We start from the raw sequence: 16,181 nt of genomic DNA, 5'->3' as shown, positions 1-16,181 counted from the left end.
CACAATTAACTTTGAAAAGATTTAACAATTATTTGACATCAATTTCTAAAAATTTCAAAACTTTTTGATTTTTAATGCCACTCATTCACAAAAAACAAAAATTAAAACTTTATTTCAGTTAGCGAATAACCACAAGAAATTGATAGAAAACTTTAACTATAAATTAATTTTTATCTAAAAACTAAAAATGTATTTTAAGGAAACAGAGGGGAAAGCAAAAAAGCCAGGCCAGTTTTTGTATAACAATATATTCCGTATGAACTCACTGTTTCAAACGGGGTTCCTCATCAACGAAGAAAATTAAAATTTGTGCCACAAAAACTTAGCTGAAAAGTCTCTAATTGTGCCATTCACTGAAACTGTTGAGGAGACACAATCTAAAGCCGTGGCGGGAAGATTTCTTAGTTTTGACTCCTCTTCACTCCCCTCCCCCTGAGAGCACTTAGATCAAAAATTATTGCTTAATTTTTAGCTGCTCAAAAACAAATTTAAATTTGCAAAATTTGAACAATTATTTGACATCAATTTCTAAAAGTTTCAAAAAATTTTGATTTTTAATGCCAATCATTCACAAAAATTAGAACTGTTTTTCAGGTAGCGAACACAATTGATAGAAAATTCTTGCTAAAAGCCAATTTTCATCTAAAAATTAACAATCTTTGATTTTTCAAAGGAAACAGCAGTGAAAGCAAAAAAGACCGTCCATTTTTATATATAACATTATATTCGAGAGGAACTCACTATTTTGAACGAGGTTTCTCATCAACTTAGATAAATATAAATTGTGCCAAACAAACTTAAATAAAAATTCTCTAATAGTGCCATTCAACGAAACTGTTGAAGAGACACAATCTAATGCTGTGGCGGACAGTTTTTTGAGTTTGGACTCCTTTACTACCCATCTGCCCCCACTGAGAGCATTTAGACCAAAGTTTTTTGCTTATACTTTATCAGCTCAAAGTAAAATTTGTTTTGCAAAGTTTGAACAATGATTTGACATCATTTGCTTATAAATTCAAAACTTTTTTTTATTTTTTAATGCCAATTATAAACCAATATTAAATTTTGTTTTCAAGTAGCTGACAAATACAACATAATTGATAGAAAAATTCATCTAAAAGTCAATTTTCATCTAAAAATTGATAATGTTTGAGATGTTAAAGGAAACAGCAGTGAAAGAAAAAAAAAACTCGGCCAGTTTTTTTATAACAATATCCCAGGGGGCGTTACCATTTAAAATAGGGTTTCTCATCAATTTAGATAAATACAAATTAAGTAGACTTAAATTGAAGAAAATTGAGTCAATCATAAAATATCAATTATAAAATGCCATAACTAATGAAGGCCGGTGAAGTATACGTACAAAATTCTCGCACCCTTATTGCTTTCATTATTTCTCTAGGATAGCATATGCTTGTATCAGTGTATCTTCAAAATCTGAGTTAAGACCAAAAAAGCCGCTCATAAACAGCGGCACGTGAAGAACAAATATCTGTGCTGCACAATTTTTTTAAAAATTTTAATTCTCTCCCTCTTTCTCTTTCTTTCCATTGATCTTGCTACTGATCTTGCTCTCTCTCCTCATCTTTAGATTTCAGTTACAGCAATCGATGGCAACGATTTCTTCACGCGTGGCAATGATATTTCATCTGAAAAGACTGTATATACCGGCCAAACACAAAAGAAAATTTTAAATTTGTTTTTCAAACCTTTTCAAGGCTTTTCTATTCTTCGATTCATTAAAACATTCGAGTGCTTTTTTCTTGTGTTGAATAGCTTTCCAAAATTTTTTGTTGAGAAAAAAGCCGTTTGTTTTCTTTTTGTTAGTTCTTTTTCAAAACAAAAAACGGTCTAATTTTGCAGCCCAAATGCTACCAAGTCGTTGCTTAAAAGTTTAATGATCGAATCAAATGTTAAATACTTAATCACCAATAATAATATGATCTAATATGATTTGAATAACTACTTACTAATACTAATAACTACCGATGAAAAAAGTATAACGAGACTATTTCAAGGGCAACTGGGTTTGATCGGAAGTGGATTCGAGTGCACTTCGAACGCATAGAAACCATCGGGCGCACTTGAGTCTGATCTGGGGCCTTTTCGGTATGGGACGGTCTGATCAGGGGCCCTATTGATCTATGACGGTCAGAACAGGACGATTTCGAACGTGCATCTCATCCTGGGATCTTAGAGATCCCAGGCTGAGATGCAGGCTGTTCTATTGAAACACGATATGTTGCAGACCTACGTGATTTCTGGTTCCCAATATTTTAAGAGCTTGAGAAAAAAACTCTCCAATAAATTGAAGATTTAAACTATTCGCTAAATTAAATATCCAAGTGTAGATCAAAATTGACTAAAATTGAACTCTTGTAAAATCACGTACGCTTGTAAAGTAAGCACAATAAACTTTATGATGTTCCACGTTCATTATTAGCCTAGGTTGAGCTGGTGACCTCTGATTTTAAGCATTTTCCAGCGCACATCTGCGTCTCGTGCGCTCGAATAATTTAGTCTCGAAAACCCATCAAAGGTCTGATCAAAAGTGCTTTTGAGCGCACGAATTTGTGACGGGAGGTGGTCAAATTACTCGAAAATCTGATCAAAACGGTGTCGAACGGTCGAAACGCCAACAGGCCGTATTCTAATATGCACTTAAATTCCTATTTCATCTGTTTGCAAAGAATTACTCTATATATATCGAACAATTTGCAATGAATGATAGATTTTAATTAATTTTTTTTGAAAAAATTAAGTGTTTATTATAGTGAAATACCCACAGTTCAGAATAGACACAACAGATGACATTGAGAATCCTTACACTGAAGTGTTGCTGATGATTCATGGCTTGCCATTCGGACAGGACCCGTCCATTACCTCTTACGTCATTGTGTTCGGGATTGACAACTCTCAAAGCTCTTCAACAAGGATGCGAAGAAGCACTTTGGAGGATATGCTACAAGCCAGTTAGTACCTGGATCCAAGTCTATGCAGTTATTTTATTGCCTGAAATAATTTTTGATCTTTTCCGTATGCCCCCCCAAAGTGCGTTATGGGCTACGAGTTATATAGCACGTGTCATTACATAGTATATCATTCTTTTTTTGTAAAAATAAGGCACGTGCGCTTAGGGGGGAAGATAATTTTCACCCATTAAGCTGAATGGAGGGGCACAAAAGAAAAACACCTTAAACTTCATGACCTCCTACTATCATAAATTACCTCTGCTGCAAAAGCGGTTCAAGAATATTTTTCATAAACAAGTTTCTTTTGAAGAAAAATGATCTTTGATTTTTTCCAATCGTGGTTTTTTAATAGCCACCTTTATCCTCTCAACGGCTACTATTTTGGCGCTTTCCTTTTTAAGACTCGAAGTATTGGTTGAGCATCTTTTTTTTGATCGGTTATTTTGTTGGAGTTTATTTGAAACAGGAAGTGAAATGCGTGAAAGTTTTTAGGTTAAATTGTTGAAGAGTGGAGAGAAGAGGGGGTGATTTTCTGTTCATGCTATATTTTTCGGACCGAGAAAATTATGTTTCAAGAAATTTTCATTAAGCGAGCGAATTTTTTGATCACCTGCGGTATTTTCAAAGCAGTTTTTTTTCTGTTAAAGATGATTGTATCGTTTAATCAAACTGGTACCAGTGCGGTTGAAAGCTTTTTTGACCATTTGAATCAAAAAGTGATAATTTAGATTCAATTTTGAGCATTTTGTAACCATTTTGCCAAGTTGTACTCATTTTTAGCAGTTTTGGTATCCTTCAGAAATTTTTGTAGCAATTGGGGAATTCTGTGGCTCAAATCAGCTGTATAAGTAGTTTTGGTTGGCTTTCGATATAATTGTTATTAATTTTTTTAGCTTTTTTTAAATTATTGAGTTGATTTAAGAAAATTTTGTCAATTTTTTAATTTTGTTTACGGTTTTTAGAATATTTTTGGCAATTTCAAGCAGTTTCTCACTCTGGTTTCTCTTGTTCAATTTTCAGTATGGATATTGTTAACAAGTGCTATTGAAGGTCAAGGAGGGTTTTTGTCACTTAAATAAAAAACACAAATCACTTAATTTTTTCGGATTCTTTTTTTCTTCGTTCTTTGCCTTTTTTGTTGTTAAATATGCTTTTGCTAGGTGTCAGGTAGGTAGGTGCCTGAAAAGAAGTATTAATAGTTTTTATTTACCAAATAATAGATGGGAATAGCCTATTAACGTTTTGGATAGTTTAGTTCGAATATTTTTGCGAAAGCTTTCTTTTCTACGTTCTTCAATCTTTTCCTTTCTTTGATTTTCCATATGAACTTTTTTGCCGCTATTTTCTGTCAATTGACACTTTTCTGTCATTTGTTGTTGAACAGAAACTAAGTGCTTCGGCAAGTTATTGCTAGTAGTTTTTTTGCAGACGCAATTCAAAATTTTTTATCGGATACTTCATCAGTTTTTGTTGTCTGATACTTTTGCATTGTTAATTTGCAAGTTATTGTTTCAAAATGATGAACTTAATTAATTAGAAGACTCGATATGGTAGTTAGGGTAGTCAGTTTTCTACTTCGAGTCGTTCCAAAAGTCTCTCGTCTATGTTTTTGCAAGATCTGTTCACACATTTTTGCAATTTCTGAAGTCAATTTGAAACAATATTTTGGTCACGCTGAAACAGTAATTGGAGCTAAAAAACGAGTAATTTTTTCGGCGTTATTTTTTTCATTTTAATTCTAAATTTGAGTGAGAAAATGGTGCTTTGAACAAAAATTCACTATCTTGCTCTTGATTTTCTTGTTCACATGTGGCTTTTTCACTTTGATTCTTTCCTGTAATTTTTTTTAGATTTTTTGATCATTTTTTTTCTAAATGGTTTTTAATCCAGTCATAGTCTTTTCAAGGTCTAGTTTTTAATAAGTTCAGTCAATGAATTTTATTTGAATTGTCCCGCTGTGTCTTTTTTTAATTCGCTTTAACTTTTGATTCCCCTTTTCGTTTTACATAAGTCACGGTTTTCATTTTTGACTTTAGACTTACCTCAATCACAGTTTCAACTGATTGGGTTTTTAATTTTTTCACTCAATGGATTACGTAATGTTGTGAATATGGTCAAAGTCAAAAGAGCAAAGTCAAAATAAAAGTGATAAAAACCTAAAGACCAGTCATTAAGTCGTAGTGCATCAGGTTATCAAAGTTCATTAAAGCGGTTGCTAGCTGGCATTAGTATTATGTTTACTAGCGTTCAGTTTAAAAGTTAAATTAGGTGCATCTTGGGAATCTAACCAAATATGCAGAATTGCACGCTAAATAAGACGCTGAATATAAATTCTGTCAATTTCTATCTCTTAATTTTTTCTTTTTCTGTTTCAATCCCAATGCGCGTCAAGCGGGCCAAACGGCGGCTATTTTCCGGCAATTTGCCTGCTATGTTGAAGAATTGCAGTTTGGTTTTGTTTTCAAAATTCAGTTGTCAGTGATTCATTAGTTAATCAACATTTAATTAATTCATTATAAGTTTTGAAGACTGACGTCATAAAAAATATTCTAGCCGCAACCTACGCTGACGCGAAGCAGTCGAACTGGAGTCCGTATCAGTTATCACCCCCACAACCCTACACCCCAACTGGGTTCACCCCTGGAACCGACAATCCAGATACATTCCAGTGGAACTTAACAGTCGGGTCACAATACCCCTGTCCGGATAACGTCCCTCACTGCAACGGACCCCTGGATCCAGGGTTGAGCTTCAAAGCACTCCTAATCGGGTTTACAGACGAGGATTATAATGTGACGTCATCGGTGTTTGACGGGTTCAATACTATTTCACGTGAGTTAAATTATGCCAGCACGTATCGTACTCCCTGTACCAGGAGAGGCACGTGCTAAAAAACTGTAACTTTGAACACCGAGTCATAATGTTGATTTTATAGATGTAATTCAATGGTTAGGAAATGGATGACTTTTTTCACGGTAGCAAAAGAAGATTTGTGAAGCAAATCTCACGAAAGTTTTAACTGTTGACAAGGAACAACAGTGGGCAAAGGGTAGCCCAGGCATATCGTGCCAAAGTAACTATAACTCAAGGGTCTTTTTTGAAACACCACCAACACTGGCGTCAGTGAAGCAAGCTGATTAGTTTGCTTCTCTGACGTCCGGCCACAACACCGCCAACACTACACATTCAAAATTAACTGAAGGCGGAACACCGCACAGTTTTTTCTGGTGACCCCCCCCCCCTAACCAAGCTCGAACGCGCAACCTCAAGGCAAAGGCAAGGGCAAAGGCAAAGACAAAGACCACGAATCATCCCCAAAGACCAAGACCCATCCCCCCACCGGACAATAAAGACCCCCCAACACAGTCAACATTTCAACAACACAATACACAAAGCAGAATACAAACCTCCTGACAGCAATGCCGAACAGAACCATGCAACCACCCGCTTTAAAAGCAAAAATCAGGGTGATGGGGGAGAAAATTGCGAAGAACTTGCAAACCATGAGCGAATTGATTGACAGTGGGAACATAAACGCAGCGAAGAATGTTCATGAAAAGGCGGCGGAAACATTTTCGGAGTTCGAGGAAACCAGTTACGAGTTGATTTCACAGCTTGACGAAGATCAGCACGAGGAGTACATCGGAAAAATCACTGACACGTGGAACAACATCGACGACATGAAAATTAAAATTCAGAATCACCTTTCGCAAGAAAACACCACAACAAACTACAACACACAAGACAACAACGAGACAACAGTAACAGCAAACTCGACAGCGGATAACTCAGCAACCAACAACAACATCAACACTAGGGCAATTGGACAACAGCAAACATCCGTTAACAGAAGTTTACACAACGAACAACCAGAAACTAGCAATTCCGCTCAACGTGACAACCTCAACAGCTTTTGGTATGATAGACTAGCTTACTCAAGCAGCCTAAACGACCAGCAGAACAGAGTTACTGGAATGGGGGACACACAAACATTCAATCAGCCAACAGAACAACCACAACAATTGTCAACGACGTTATCACAACCAGTTCCATTCTGTACGCCTTATGTGGAAGCTCTTCCAAAGATGGATCTTCAGAAGTTCAACGGTGACCCGAGCAAATGGGCAGATTGGTACAGCCGTTTCAGTTTCATGATTGGAGACACTCAGCTCAGTGATGGACAGAAGATCGCCTATCTACAGGGACTTGTAATTGGAAAAGCCAAAACAGCAATTGAAGGATTTGCCTGCAACGGACACCTGAACAAAGATGCAATAAACGAGTTGAAACAGCGGTTTGGGAACTAAACGTCATCATCAGCAACTTGTTGGAGAAACTCATCAACTACAGGCCACCAACAACATCTCTTCCTTGGACAATTGTAAATTTTTCCACATTCATTAACACCATGACAAGGACACTACAAGAACTCAACTTCGAAGCCGATCTCAACAGCACGACAATCTTGAAGCATGCAACCAACAAACTACCTTACAGCGAAGAATTCAAATGGAATCAGTTTGTTTTACGACGAAGAATTCAGCAGCCGACACTTGCAGACTTCAACCAATGGATTAAAGAAATAGCAGAAGCACATGAACGTTCAACGCATCAAGGACGAAGCAATACTAGTCTCAGCACAAACAGTGATACACATCAACGAAATTTCAACTTAAATGGAAACCGACAATTTCATCAACAACCAACTCATCCAAACAGGGAACAACAGCAGCAACAACAACCAACACAGAACATAAACAACTTTAGCAACAACAACAACAAGAACCAGCATAACCAGCGGAGCACAACACAAATGTTTCAAACAACAAGAGGAAGCAACAGCAACAACCAGCCTCTGCCTTGTGTCTTCAACGACGGTAATCATCAGTTATTCCATTGCCCAACGTTTAAAGCAAAGACAGCAGACGAAAGACTACAAACAATTTATCAGTTGAACCTTTGCAGAAATTGTTTGGGAGCGAACCATCGAGCCAACAACTGTCCTTCAATCTCTAATTGCAGGGAGCAGGGATGCGGACAACGACAAAACACTATGTTACACGGTGCCAACAGTAGATACGGACGAACACTGACCTCAGTTGTTCTACCAAACTCTCAATCGAACAACTCGAGAGGAAATGGTAACTCATTTGCAGTCATCAGCAACAAAGATACAAACAAAACAAAGGAAACGACAGCAGCAACTAAAACAACGAATCTTCTCTATGTCATGCCAGTTATTTTACATAACAAGGAGAATAAAGTTCGCACATACGCCTTCATCGACCCAGGAAGCAGCTTGACAATACTTCTTTCGAAGACAGCCGACGAACTATGCCTTCAGAAAGAAACACGTCAACAACTTGTCTTGGAGGGAGCCAATGGTACAGACACAAAATCGTGTTACACAACGTCAACAGAAATTTCGAATTTGGAAGACGACAATCGCTACAACATCAAACAGATATACGTTGTGGAAAACATCAATTTGCCAAAGCTGAAGGAGCACCCGGGAGACATTGCCAGAAAGTGTGACCACCTTAGACATGTCAATATGCCAACTCTGGATAATCTCGAAGTCACAGTATTGATTGGACAGGACAACATTAACCTTATCTCACCAGTCAGAGTGGAACACGGACGATCATCAGCACCAAGCGCAAGTCTTTTCAAACTTGGTTGGACTATTTCCGGACCTCATACAGTATTGGATGACAGAAAAACACAACACTCAATGCATCATACTGCTTTGTTTTACAGCAATTGCCTTGAACAAGACAATGACCTCAACGAAGAAGTTTCTCATTGGTGGAAAGCAGAGACAATTCCATTGGAATGCAAAACCAAGTCTAATGATCCAGAAGTCTTGTTAGCCACCAAGATACTTAACACAACATGCGTGAGACAAGCAGATGGACGTTATGAAACGGGACTTCTCTGGAAAGACGACAGCAGTTTACCAGACAACCGGTCGCAAGCCTTGACTCATTTGAACCATCTTGTCAACAGACTACAGAAGAAACCTGAACAGTACAAGAAATACAATGAGGGCATTCAAGCAGACCTGGAAAAAGGTTACATTGCAAAAGTACCTTTCCATAAACAGAAAGATACAGGATGGTACATACCACACCATGGTCTTGTCAGCCCAAACAAACCCGACAAGATACGAAGAATCTGCAATGCCAAAGCACCACAAAGCGGAATAAGCCTCAATGACAAACTCTTAGCTGGACCTGACCTACTCGGGAATATGCTTGGAATTTTGCTACGATTCCGACAGGGAGCCATCGCCATCCAGGGAGACATCGAAGCGATGTTTATGCAAATCGGAGTACGACAACAGGACCGACGTTATCTACGATTCATGTGGAGACAACCCAACAGCTCAGAATTAGAGGTGTACGAATACCAACGACACATCTTTGGAGCCAGGGACTCACCAGCTTGCGCAAATTTTGTTTTGCAACAGACAGCCAAAGACGACATCGAAGATCACCCAAATTCTCTAGAGATCATTCAGTGGACATTCTATATGGATGACATGGTTTCATCTTTTAGCGACGCCATCACAGCTTTCACCACAGCCAAGGATGTCAAGGATACACTGAAGAATGGTAAATTTGATCTGACAAAATGGTGCAGCAACAGCCGTGAGTTTTGTGAGCAGATGCAAGATGATCTATGCAAACCAGTGGAGGAGCTCTTCAGTAAAGGTTTTCATCAAAGAGTACTTGGAGTTTACTGGAGCTTAGACGAAGACAAAATAATGTTCAAAGCGAAAGACAGAAGGAACCTGGACAGTAAAACTTGTACCCAACGCAAGTTTCTCTCTTTCGTGTCAAGTTTCTACGAACATGGACGCGAATGGGACAAAGCTATCAGTGGAGACAATGGAAAGGCCACCAAAGATTGGGTACAGGAAACGGAACAGATAGGTACGGTAGGGGTAAACAGGTTGGTAGGTGGTACAGCACTTGGGGACACAATGGAACTTCATGTATTCTGCGACGCATCATTGGAAGCAACAGCAGCAGTAGCATACCTCAATACAACCAGGAACAAAGAAACCACAACTCGTTTTCTCATGGGAAAAGCAAGAGTGGCACCCTTACGTCAAACAACAATTCCCAGACTAGAACTGCAAGCAGCACTTTACGCGGCAAGGTTTAAGAAAACAATTGAGGAAGAAATGGATTTCATGTTTGACAAAATCTTTCTGTGGAGTGACAGCACGACCGTTCTCAGTTGGATAAAGAACTTCAAATTGAAACACAAGATTTTTGCCGAAACCGAATTGCCGAAATAAGGGATCTCACAAACACCAATCAGTGGAACTACGTCAATACCAAGGACAACCCAGCAGATCAAGGAACGAGGGGACTAACAGCAACAGAAATGACAGAAAAATCTCTTTGGTTACAGGGACCACAGTTTTTTCTACCTTCTAGCGACAACTCGACAACAGACGAACAACAACACGAAACTGTTTTCTTGAACAGCGCAGAACAGAAGCCTCAGGGAACACAACGACAGCCAATTGACAAAGACCTAATTGATGCCAACAGGTTTAGCCAGTGGTTGAAACTGCGAGCCGTCATCATCAAAATGAAAAACCTCCGAAACAAAACGAGAACACGGGACCAGCAGATCATAGATGCAGAGAACTTTCTTTTCCGTCTATCTCAGCAACAATCATTCGACGAGGACATAAATCAACTAGCACACAACAAACCAATTCAAAAACGGAGTAGATTGATTCAGTTGACACCTTCAATAGACGAAGATGGTATCCTTCGATCAAATAGCAGACTAGCCAACGCACCAGTTTCAACAGCAACAAAGAAGCCAATAATCTTAGACGGTAGGAACAGGATTATTCGTCTTTTTCTGGAACTGCAACACAACATCAATGGTCATGTTGGAGTTGAACAGCAAACACACATCATTCAGTTGAACTTTTGGGTTCTTCAATGCAAAACAGTAATGAAGAAGATCTCGAACAGATGCTACAAAAGCAGACGACAGAGACAACTCAACAGCCAGCCTCAGATTTCAGATCTTCCGAGCTACCGATTCTCAGTCAAACCTGTAGCCTTCAAGGAAACCGGTGTAGACTTTTTTGGGCCGTTTGAAATCTACAGCCAGATCAACACAGCCATGAAAGCTTACTGTTGCTTATTCACTTGTCTGACGATACGAGCCGTTCATATCGAAGTAACCAGAAACTTGCAGAAGGAATCATGCATAATGGCATTCCAACGATTCTTCAGCCGACGAGGACTACCGGAAAGAATTCACAGTGACAACGCCTTATATTTCACCAGTACAGCAAAGACCTTCGAGGAAAGCAGCTTCACCACTACAGAGATACAGAAATATGCGGAATCGAAAAAGATTTCATGGGAATTTATTCCACCAGTAGCACCGCGTTTTGGTGGACCATGGGAACGCCTCATTGGGATGAGCAAACGACTCTTCTTCAATATCGCCGGATCTAGGAAACTCCAGGAAGACAGTTTCTCAACCCTTATTTGCCAAGTCGAAGCCCTACTCAACAGCAGACCTCTAACATCAGTCAGCAGTGACATAGGCGATGTGGAAAGCCTGACACCAGGACATTTTTTGACAGGAATGACAACAGGACTGCCTTCAGATACTACAATTAGCAGCAACGACAGAGGAACAGGAAAACTGTGGAACAACGTCAACAGTATTATGAACGAGTTTTGGACACGCCTTTTAAAGGAATATCTGCCAACACTCAGACAACGTCGAAAATGGCATTCAACAGTAGACGGGATAGAAGTAGGGGACATGGTATGGATACTAGAAAACAACACACCCAGGGGTATTTGGCCGGTAGGTAGGGTACAAAAGGTAAATAAAGGTATGGATAATGTGGTAAGGTCTTGCCTCGTTAAAACAACAAAAGGGGATTTTGTTAAACCAGCTATTAAACTTAGTTTGATTAGCGACAAATCAACATAAAGATTATCAATATTAAATGGGGAACAATAATTCAAACACAATTTGAAGCAAACTTGATGTCAGTTTTGGGATTAGGGTAAAGTGAAGATGAAATGTTTAAAGTTCAATTCAATGAGTTAGCAATTCAAAGGGACTATTAGGTATTATTCAGGTACAATTAGGGATTTCAATAAGTAACTCACAAGGCAACTCAAATTAGCAAAGCTTATCGTACATTAGATAAATACATTCAAACGGGAAAATTTAGGTAGGTAGGTTTAACAGGAAGACAAAATCTGGATAGACATTAGGTAGGTTTTGGAATTCAAATGCACAATTAATTAGCTTATTGCAAAGCAGCAGAGAGTTGAACCGACAGGATAAAAGTATGTTGAATAGTCATATGACACTAAACAGCTTAGGTAAAAACAGACATCAGCGGTAAAAATTATTACAAAACATTTGGTATTCCGACAAACTCTAATTTGGGAAAAATAGGTAAACGTGGGCAATAGGTACAAGGTAGTGGTAGATTTAGGCACGTAGGGAACACGGGGAGCATCAATTTGTCAACCAGCAACTTTCAAGGAGCAGACCAGCAACAACAAGATCTCCAGAAATTGTTCAGTATTTGACAATCGCCAATCAGCCAATACAAAAGTCGATTCAAAACAACTACAAATGTACACAGTTAAACGCAATCAGCACAAAGCAATTCAACTTTCCAGCATACTACTTTCATATAACACGACAAGCAGCACGTTGACAACCAGTACACAGCAACAATCTACAGACAACACCGACGGAAGACATCAGCAGAAATTTCACAACAACAAACACTTCAGCAAGAATTACTTCAGAAGAAGCAACAGAATTTTTTGAACAGCAGTCAACACATTCATCAACAGCAGACATTATCAAAGTCAGGACAGACATACTTGTAGATATGGACGAGTCCATAACTTCGAGATCAGCGTTTTATTGAGGACACAACTCAATACAACATTTCAACATAATCATCAGCAGATGAAGTAAGAAATACAGTTCAACTACACAAAAGACACAACAGAGCAAAAGAGAACACGACGAGACGACAAAGAGCAACTTCAAACAGACTTCAACAACAACATCAGATCGACCACAAACTTTCTGATTTTTGGTGCCCAAAAATGGGGGCCCAGTGTACCAGGAGAGGCACGTGCTAAAAAACTGTAACTTTGAACACCGAGTCATAATGTTGATTTTATAGATGTAATTCAATGGTTAGGAAATGGATGACTTTTTTCACGGTAGCAAAAGAAGATTTGTGAACCAAATCTCACGAAAGTTTTAACTGTTGACAAGGAACATCAGTGGGCAAAGGGTAGCCCAGGCATATCGTGCCAAAGTAACTATAACTCAAGGGTCTTTTTTGAAACACCACCAACACTGGCGTCAGTGAAGCAAGCTGATTAGTTTGCTTCTCTGACGTCCGGCCACAACACCGCCAACACTACACATTCAAAATTAACTGAAGGCGGAACACCGCACACTCCCAGATAACTATAGAAAGCTTGGGGGATTCAAAAAATTTTGGGTCATTTTCCCATCATAGCCCCCCCACCGAAATTATAGCCCCCCATAATTGTACGTTTATCATGATTGGGGGTTGGGGGGGGGGGTATTTAACTGGAGCTGGCTCAGTACGGAACTGTCGGGGTGGGAGCATAATTATACACAATATACCCCTCAATTCTTACCACCCCCCCCCCACCCCTCCCCGTTATCTCGACCATGACAATATGTTTCGTCCCGTACCTAACTCTCAGCCGCATTCAGTACTGAGTCAGAGTAATTCAGGCCACATTTTGCACTGAATTCGCCTGATTCAGAGCTAATTCAGTGATCTATTCTGAAAAATCTTGTGATTCAGAAGAATACTGAGTATTTTCTCTGAACTTTTGCTCTAATTCAGAGAAATTCAGAATTCACTTCACAGTTGGTTCCGAAATCCGTCTGAATCAGTACTGAAACTTGAAATTTCTCTGAAATTGTTCTGAATCAGTACTGAAACTTGAAATTTCTCTGAATTTGTTCTGAATCAGTACTGAAACTTGAAATTTCTCTGAATTTGTTCTGAATCAGTACTGATTGTCACCGAACCTGAGTTACGGGGTAACTTTGTTGTAATTTTAGTTGACACCAGTGGGGCTGATTTTGCGAGTGGGTTGATGGCGAGTGGGGTGGAATTCCCAGACACCTTTCCAGATGCCCAGACAACTTTCACTGTAGAGGTTAGGGCTATTTCTTCCCAAATTATTCACCCGGGTCTGTTTCCTTCTCCCTCCTGAAACAGAATTTTTAGTTTAAAAAAAAGGCGTGACAATTTTGTAATCAAAAACTAATTCTCGTTTTTTTCTTTAAAAAAATAATAATAGTAGTAATCAACCTAATTTAACATAATTATAAAAACGAAATTAGATGGCAAAATGGGAAATAGATGTAAACTATAGGAATACATTAGTGCGTTTCAATGTCATTGTATCATTTCAAGATTGCCAAATTCTAACGTTGCGGCAGCATTGGTTTATGGTTGGGGGTGGGGGGGGGGGGGGGGAGGAAAACAGGAAAGCAGTTCTCTGAGAATTTTTGATCACAAAATTGATAAATAAAACCACATTTTTGTTTTGTATGATATATTCAAACACTATTTGTGCATTTTGACTGTTCTCTTCTTAAATATTTACTTGGAGCTCTCTCACCAGAAAAATTTACCAAAAAGTATGGACCTGTTGTTTTTTATTTATTTTTAGAACTCTAAACGGCAAAACGGCAGGGAACTGATTTGCCCAACCAATATAGTCCAATTTATGAAGCTCGATTTTGCATTCTCATATATCTTTAATTTTTCTAGATTTCTAATGATAAAATATCTTCCATTTTTTTGCATTTTCTCATCCAAGCTCACTCATATTTTCAAAATTTTTAGGATTTGTATCACACTTTTGTACCCTGTAACAAGTCAATGTTCTAAAGTTTGCCAAAAGGTAATATAAAACTCGGTTCGGGTAATCAATTTTGGTTGGTTGCAAATACTGGAAAAATATGTGCCGTTTGCCTCCCCGGACTGCGCTTAATTATTTTTTCAGCGCTGAATCATGATAACTTTTATTCTGAATTTTACTCTGTCAAGTATCATGATCATGTCAAAAATTACAATGATCAGAGCAAAAATTCAGGACAACCGAGTTTCTCTGAATTTGTTCTGAACCGCATGCCAAAATCATTCTGAAGCGCATCCAATTCTCTGAAATTGAGTAGGGACAAGTAATTTGAATCGCCGTCTTAATTTACTTTAATTAGATATCCGATAAAATAAACAGGTTCATATTTTTTTCACAATAAATCACACACATTTTGAACTGTTTTAAATTTATTCATGCACCTGATTTGGTATATTTGTAAAAATTGATTGACGGAAAAATTATCTAAAGCTTTTCTCATCAATTTTGGATTGCAGTTTTTTAAACTATGTTTTACTTACTGTAAGTTACTGTTAGTACTTTTTTAAAAAATTGAGCTTAGCTTACTAACTGAAAAATTGTAGAAAACTGAATTTAGAAAAATTGTAGATTTAGCTTACTAACTGTTCCAAACTATCATGCTTTCGACTTTATGCTGAAGTCACTTTAAACGCTCTTAAACTTTAATATCTGCTCAGCAAAAATGCCTTTTGTTTACTTTCTCTATGGAAATGATGCTTTCTTTTAAACTTGAAACAGCGAAAGTTAATTTTTATTTTCGCTAAAATGTTCTGTTTAATTTGATATTTTCAGCGAAGAACTTTAATACTGACTAGTAGTCGTGTTCGACGCCAAACAACTGTAAGTTTATTTATTTATTTATTTATTTGTGTTGTTGTTGTTGTTGTTGTTGTTTATTAAAGGTTGTTTTCGGGATCTTTGTTTTACGAGTTTGCCCGTTATTCCTCACAATAAATTGTTTTCAACTTTTGCCCAGCAAAGTATTCAAAACACGTTCATGTTGCCAAATATAAGTATTATGAGAAAATCTTGAACAAACTATTAAAAATTAAACTACTAACTATTATCAATCCTTTTGAAATTTAAAAGTTAAAACAAAAACAATTTCTGGAAAAAATTGAGACAAGAAAGTCTTGCGTGAATTTGAAAGGCTAAGAAAACACCCACTTATTCAGCTCACCTTGAATACGCAAGTTTCAATTGAGTTTTAAACAGT

The 16,181-nt window shown here is 37.9% G+C and overlaps 1 protein-coding gene across 10 annotated transcripts in view; it reads left to right on the top strand.

The window, feature by feature from the left end:
- LOC142351842 (uncharacterized) overlaps positions 1-16,181 on the top strand; it is a 213,226-nt gene that overhangs the window by 147,944 nt on the left and 49,101 nt on the right. For 9 of the 10 annotated variants that reach the window (XR_012760972.1, XM_075404059.1, XM_075404065.1 and 6 more), the window contains 4 exons: positions 2,775-2,972; positions 5,526-5,804; positions 14,118-14,215; positions 15,758-15,805. Coding sequence is in view for 9 of the 10 variants with exons in the window: in XM_075404059.1 (XP_075260174.1) it covers positions 2,775-2,972; positions 5,526-5,804; positions 14,118-14,215; positions 15,758-15,805 (623 nt within the window). In the remaining variant the exon portion in view is untranslated. The remainder of the gene's footprint in view (positions 1-2,774; positions 2,973-5,525; positions 5,805-14,117; positions 14,216-15,757; positions 15,806-16,181) is intronic. The other variant, XM_075404063.1, reaches the window with a different exon arrangement.

The sequence above is a fragment of the Convolutriloba macropyga genome, chromosome 13 (assembly GCF_964194025.1).
Source record: "Convolutriloba macropyga chromosome 13, txConMacr16.3, whole genome shotgun sequence".
In the NCBI taxonomy this organism is placed as follows: Eukaryota; Metazoa; Xenacoelomorpha; order Acoela; family Convolutidae; genus Convolutriloba; species Convolutriloba macropyga.
The sequence above is the reverse complement of the archived record's forward strand: the minus strand, read 5'-3'. Positions and strand labels throughout refer to the sequence as shown.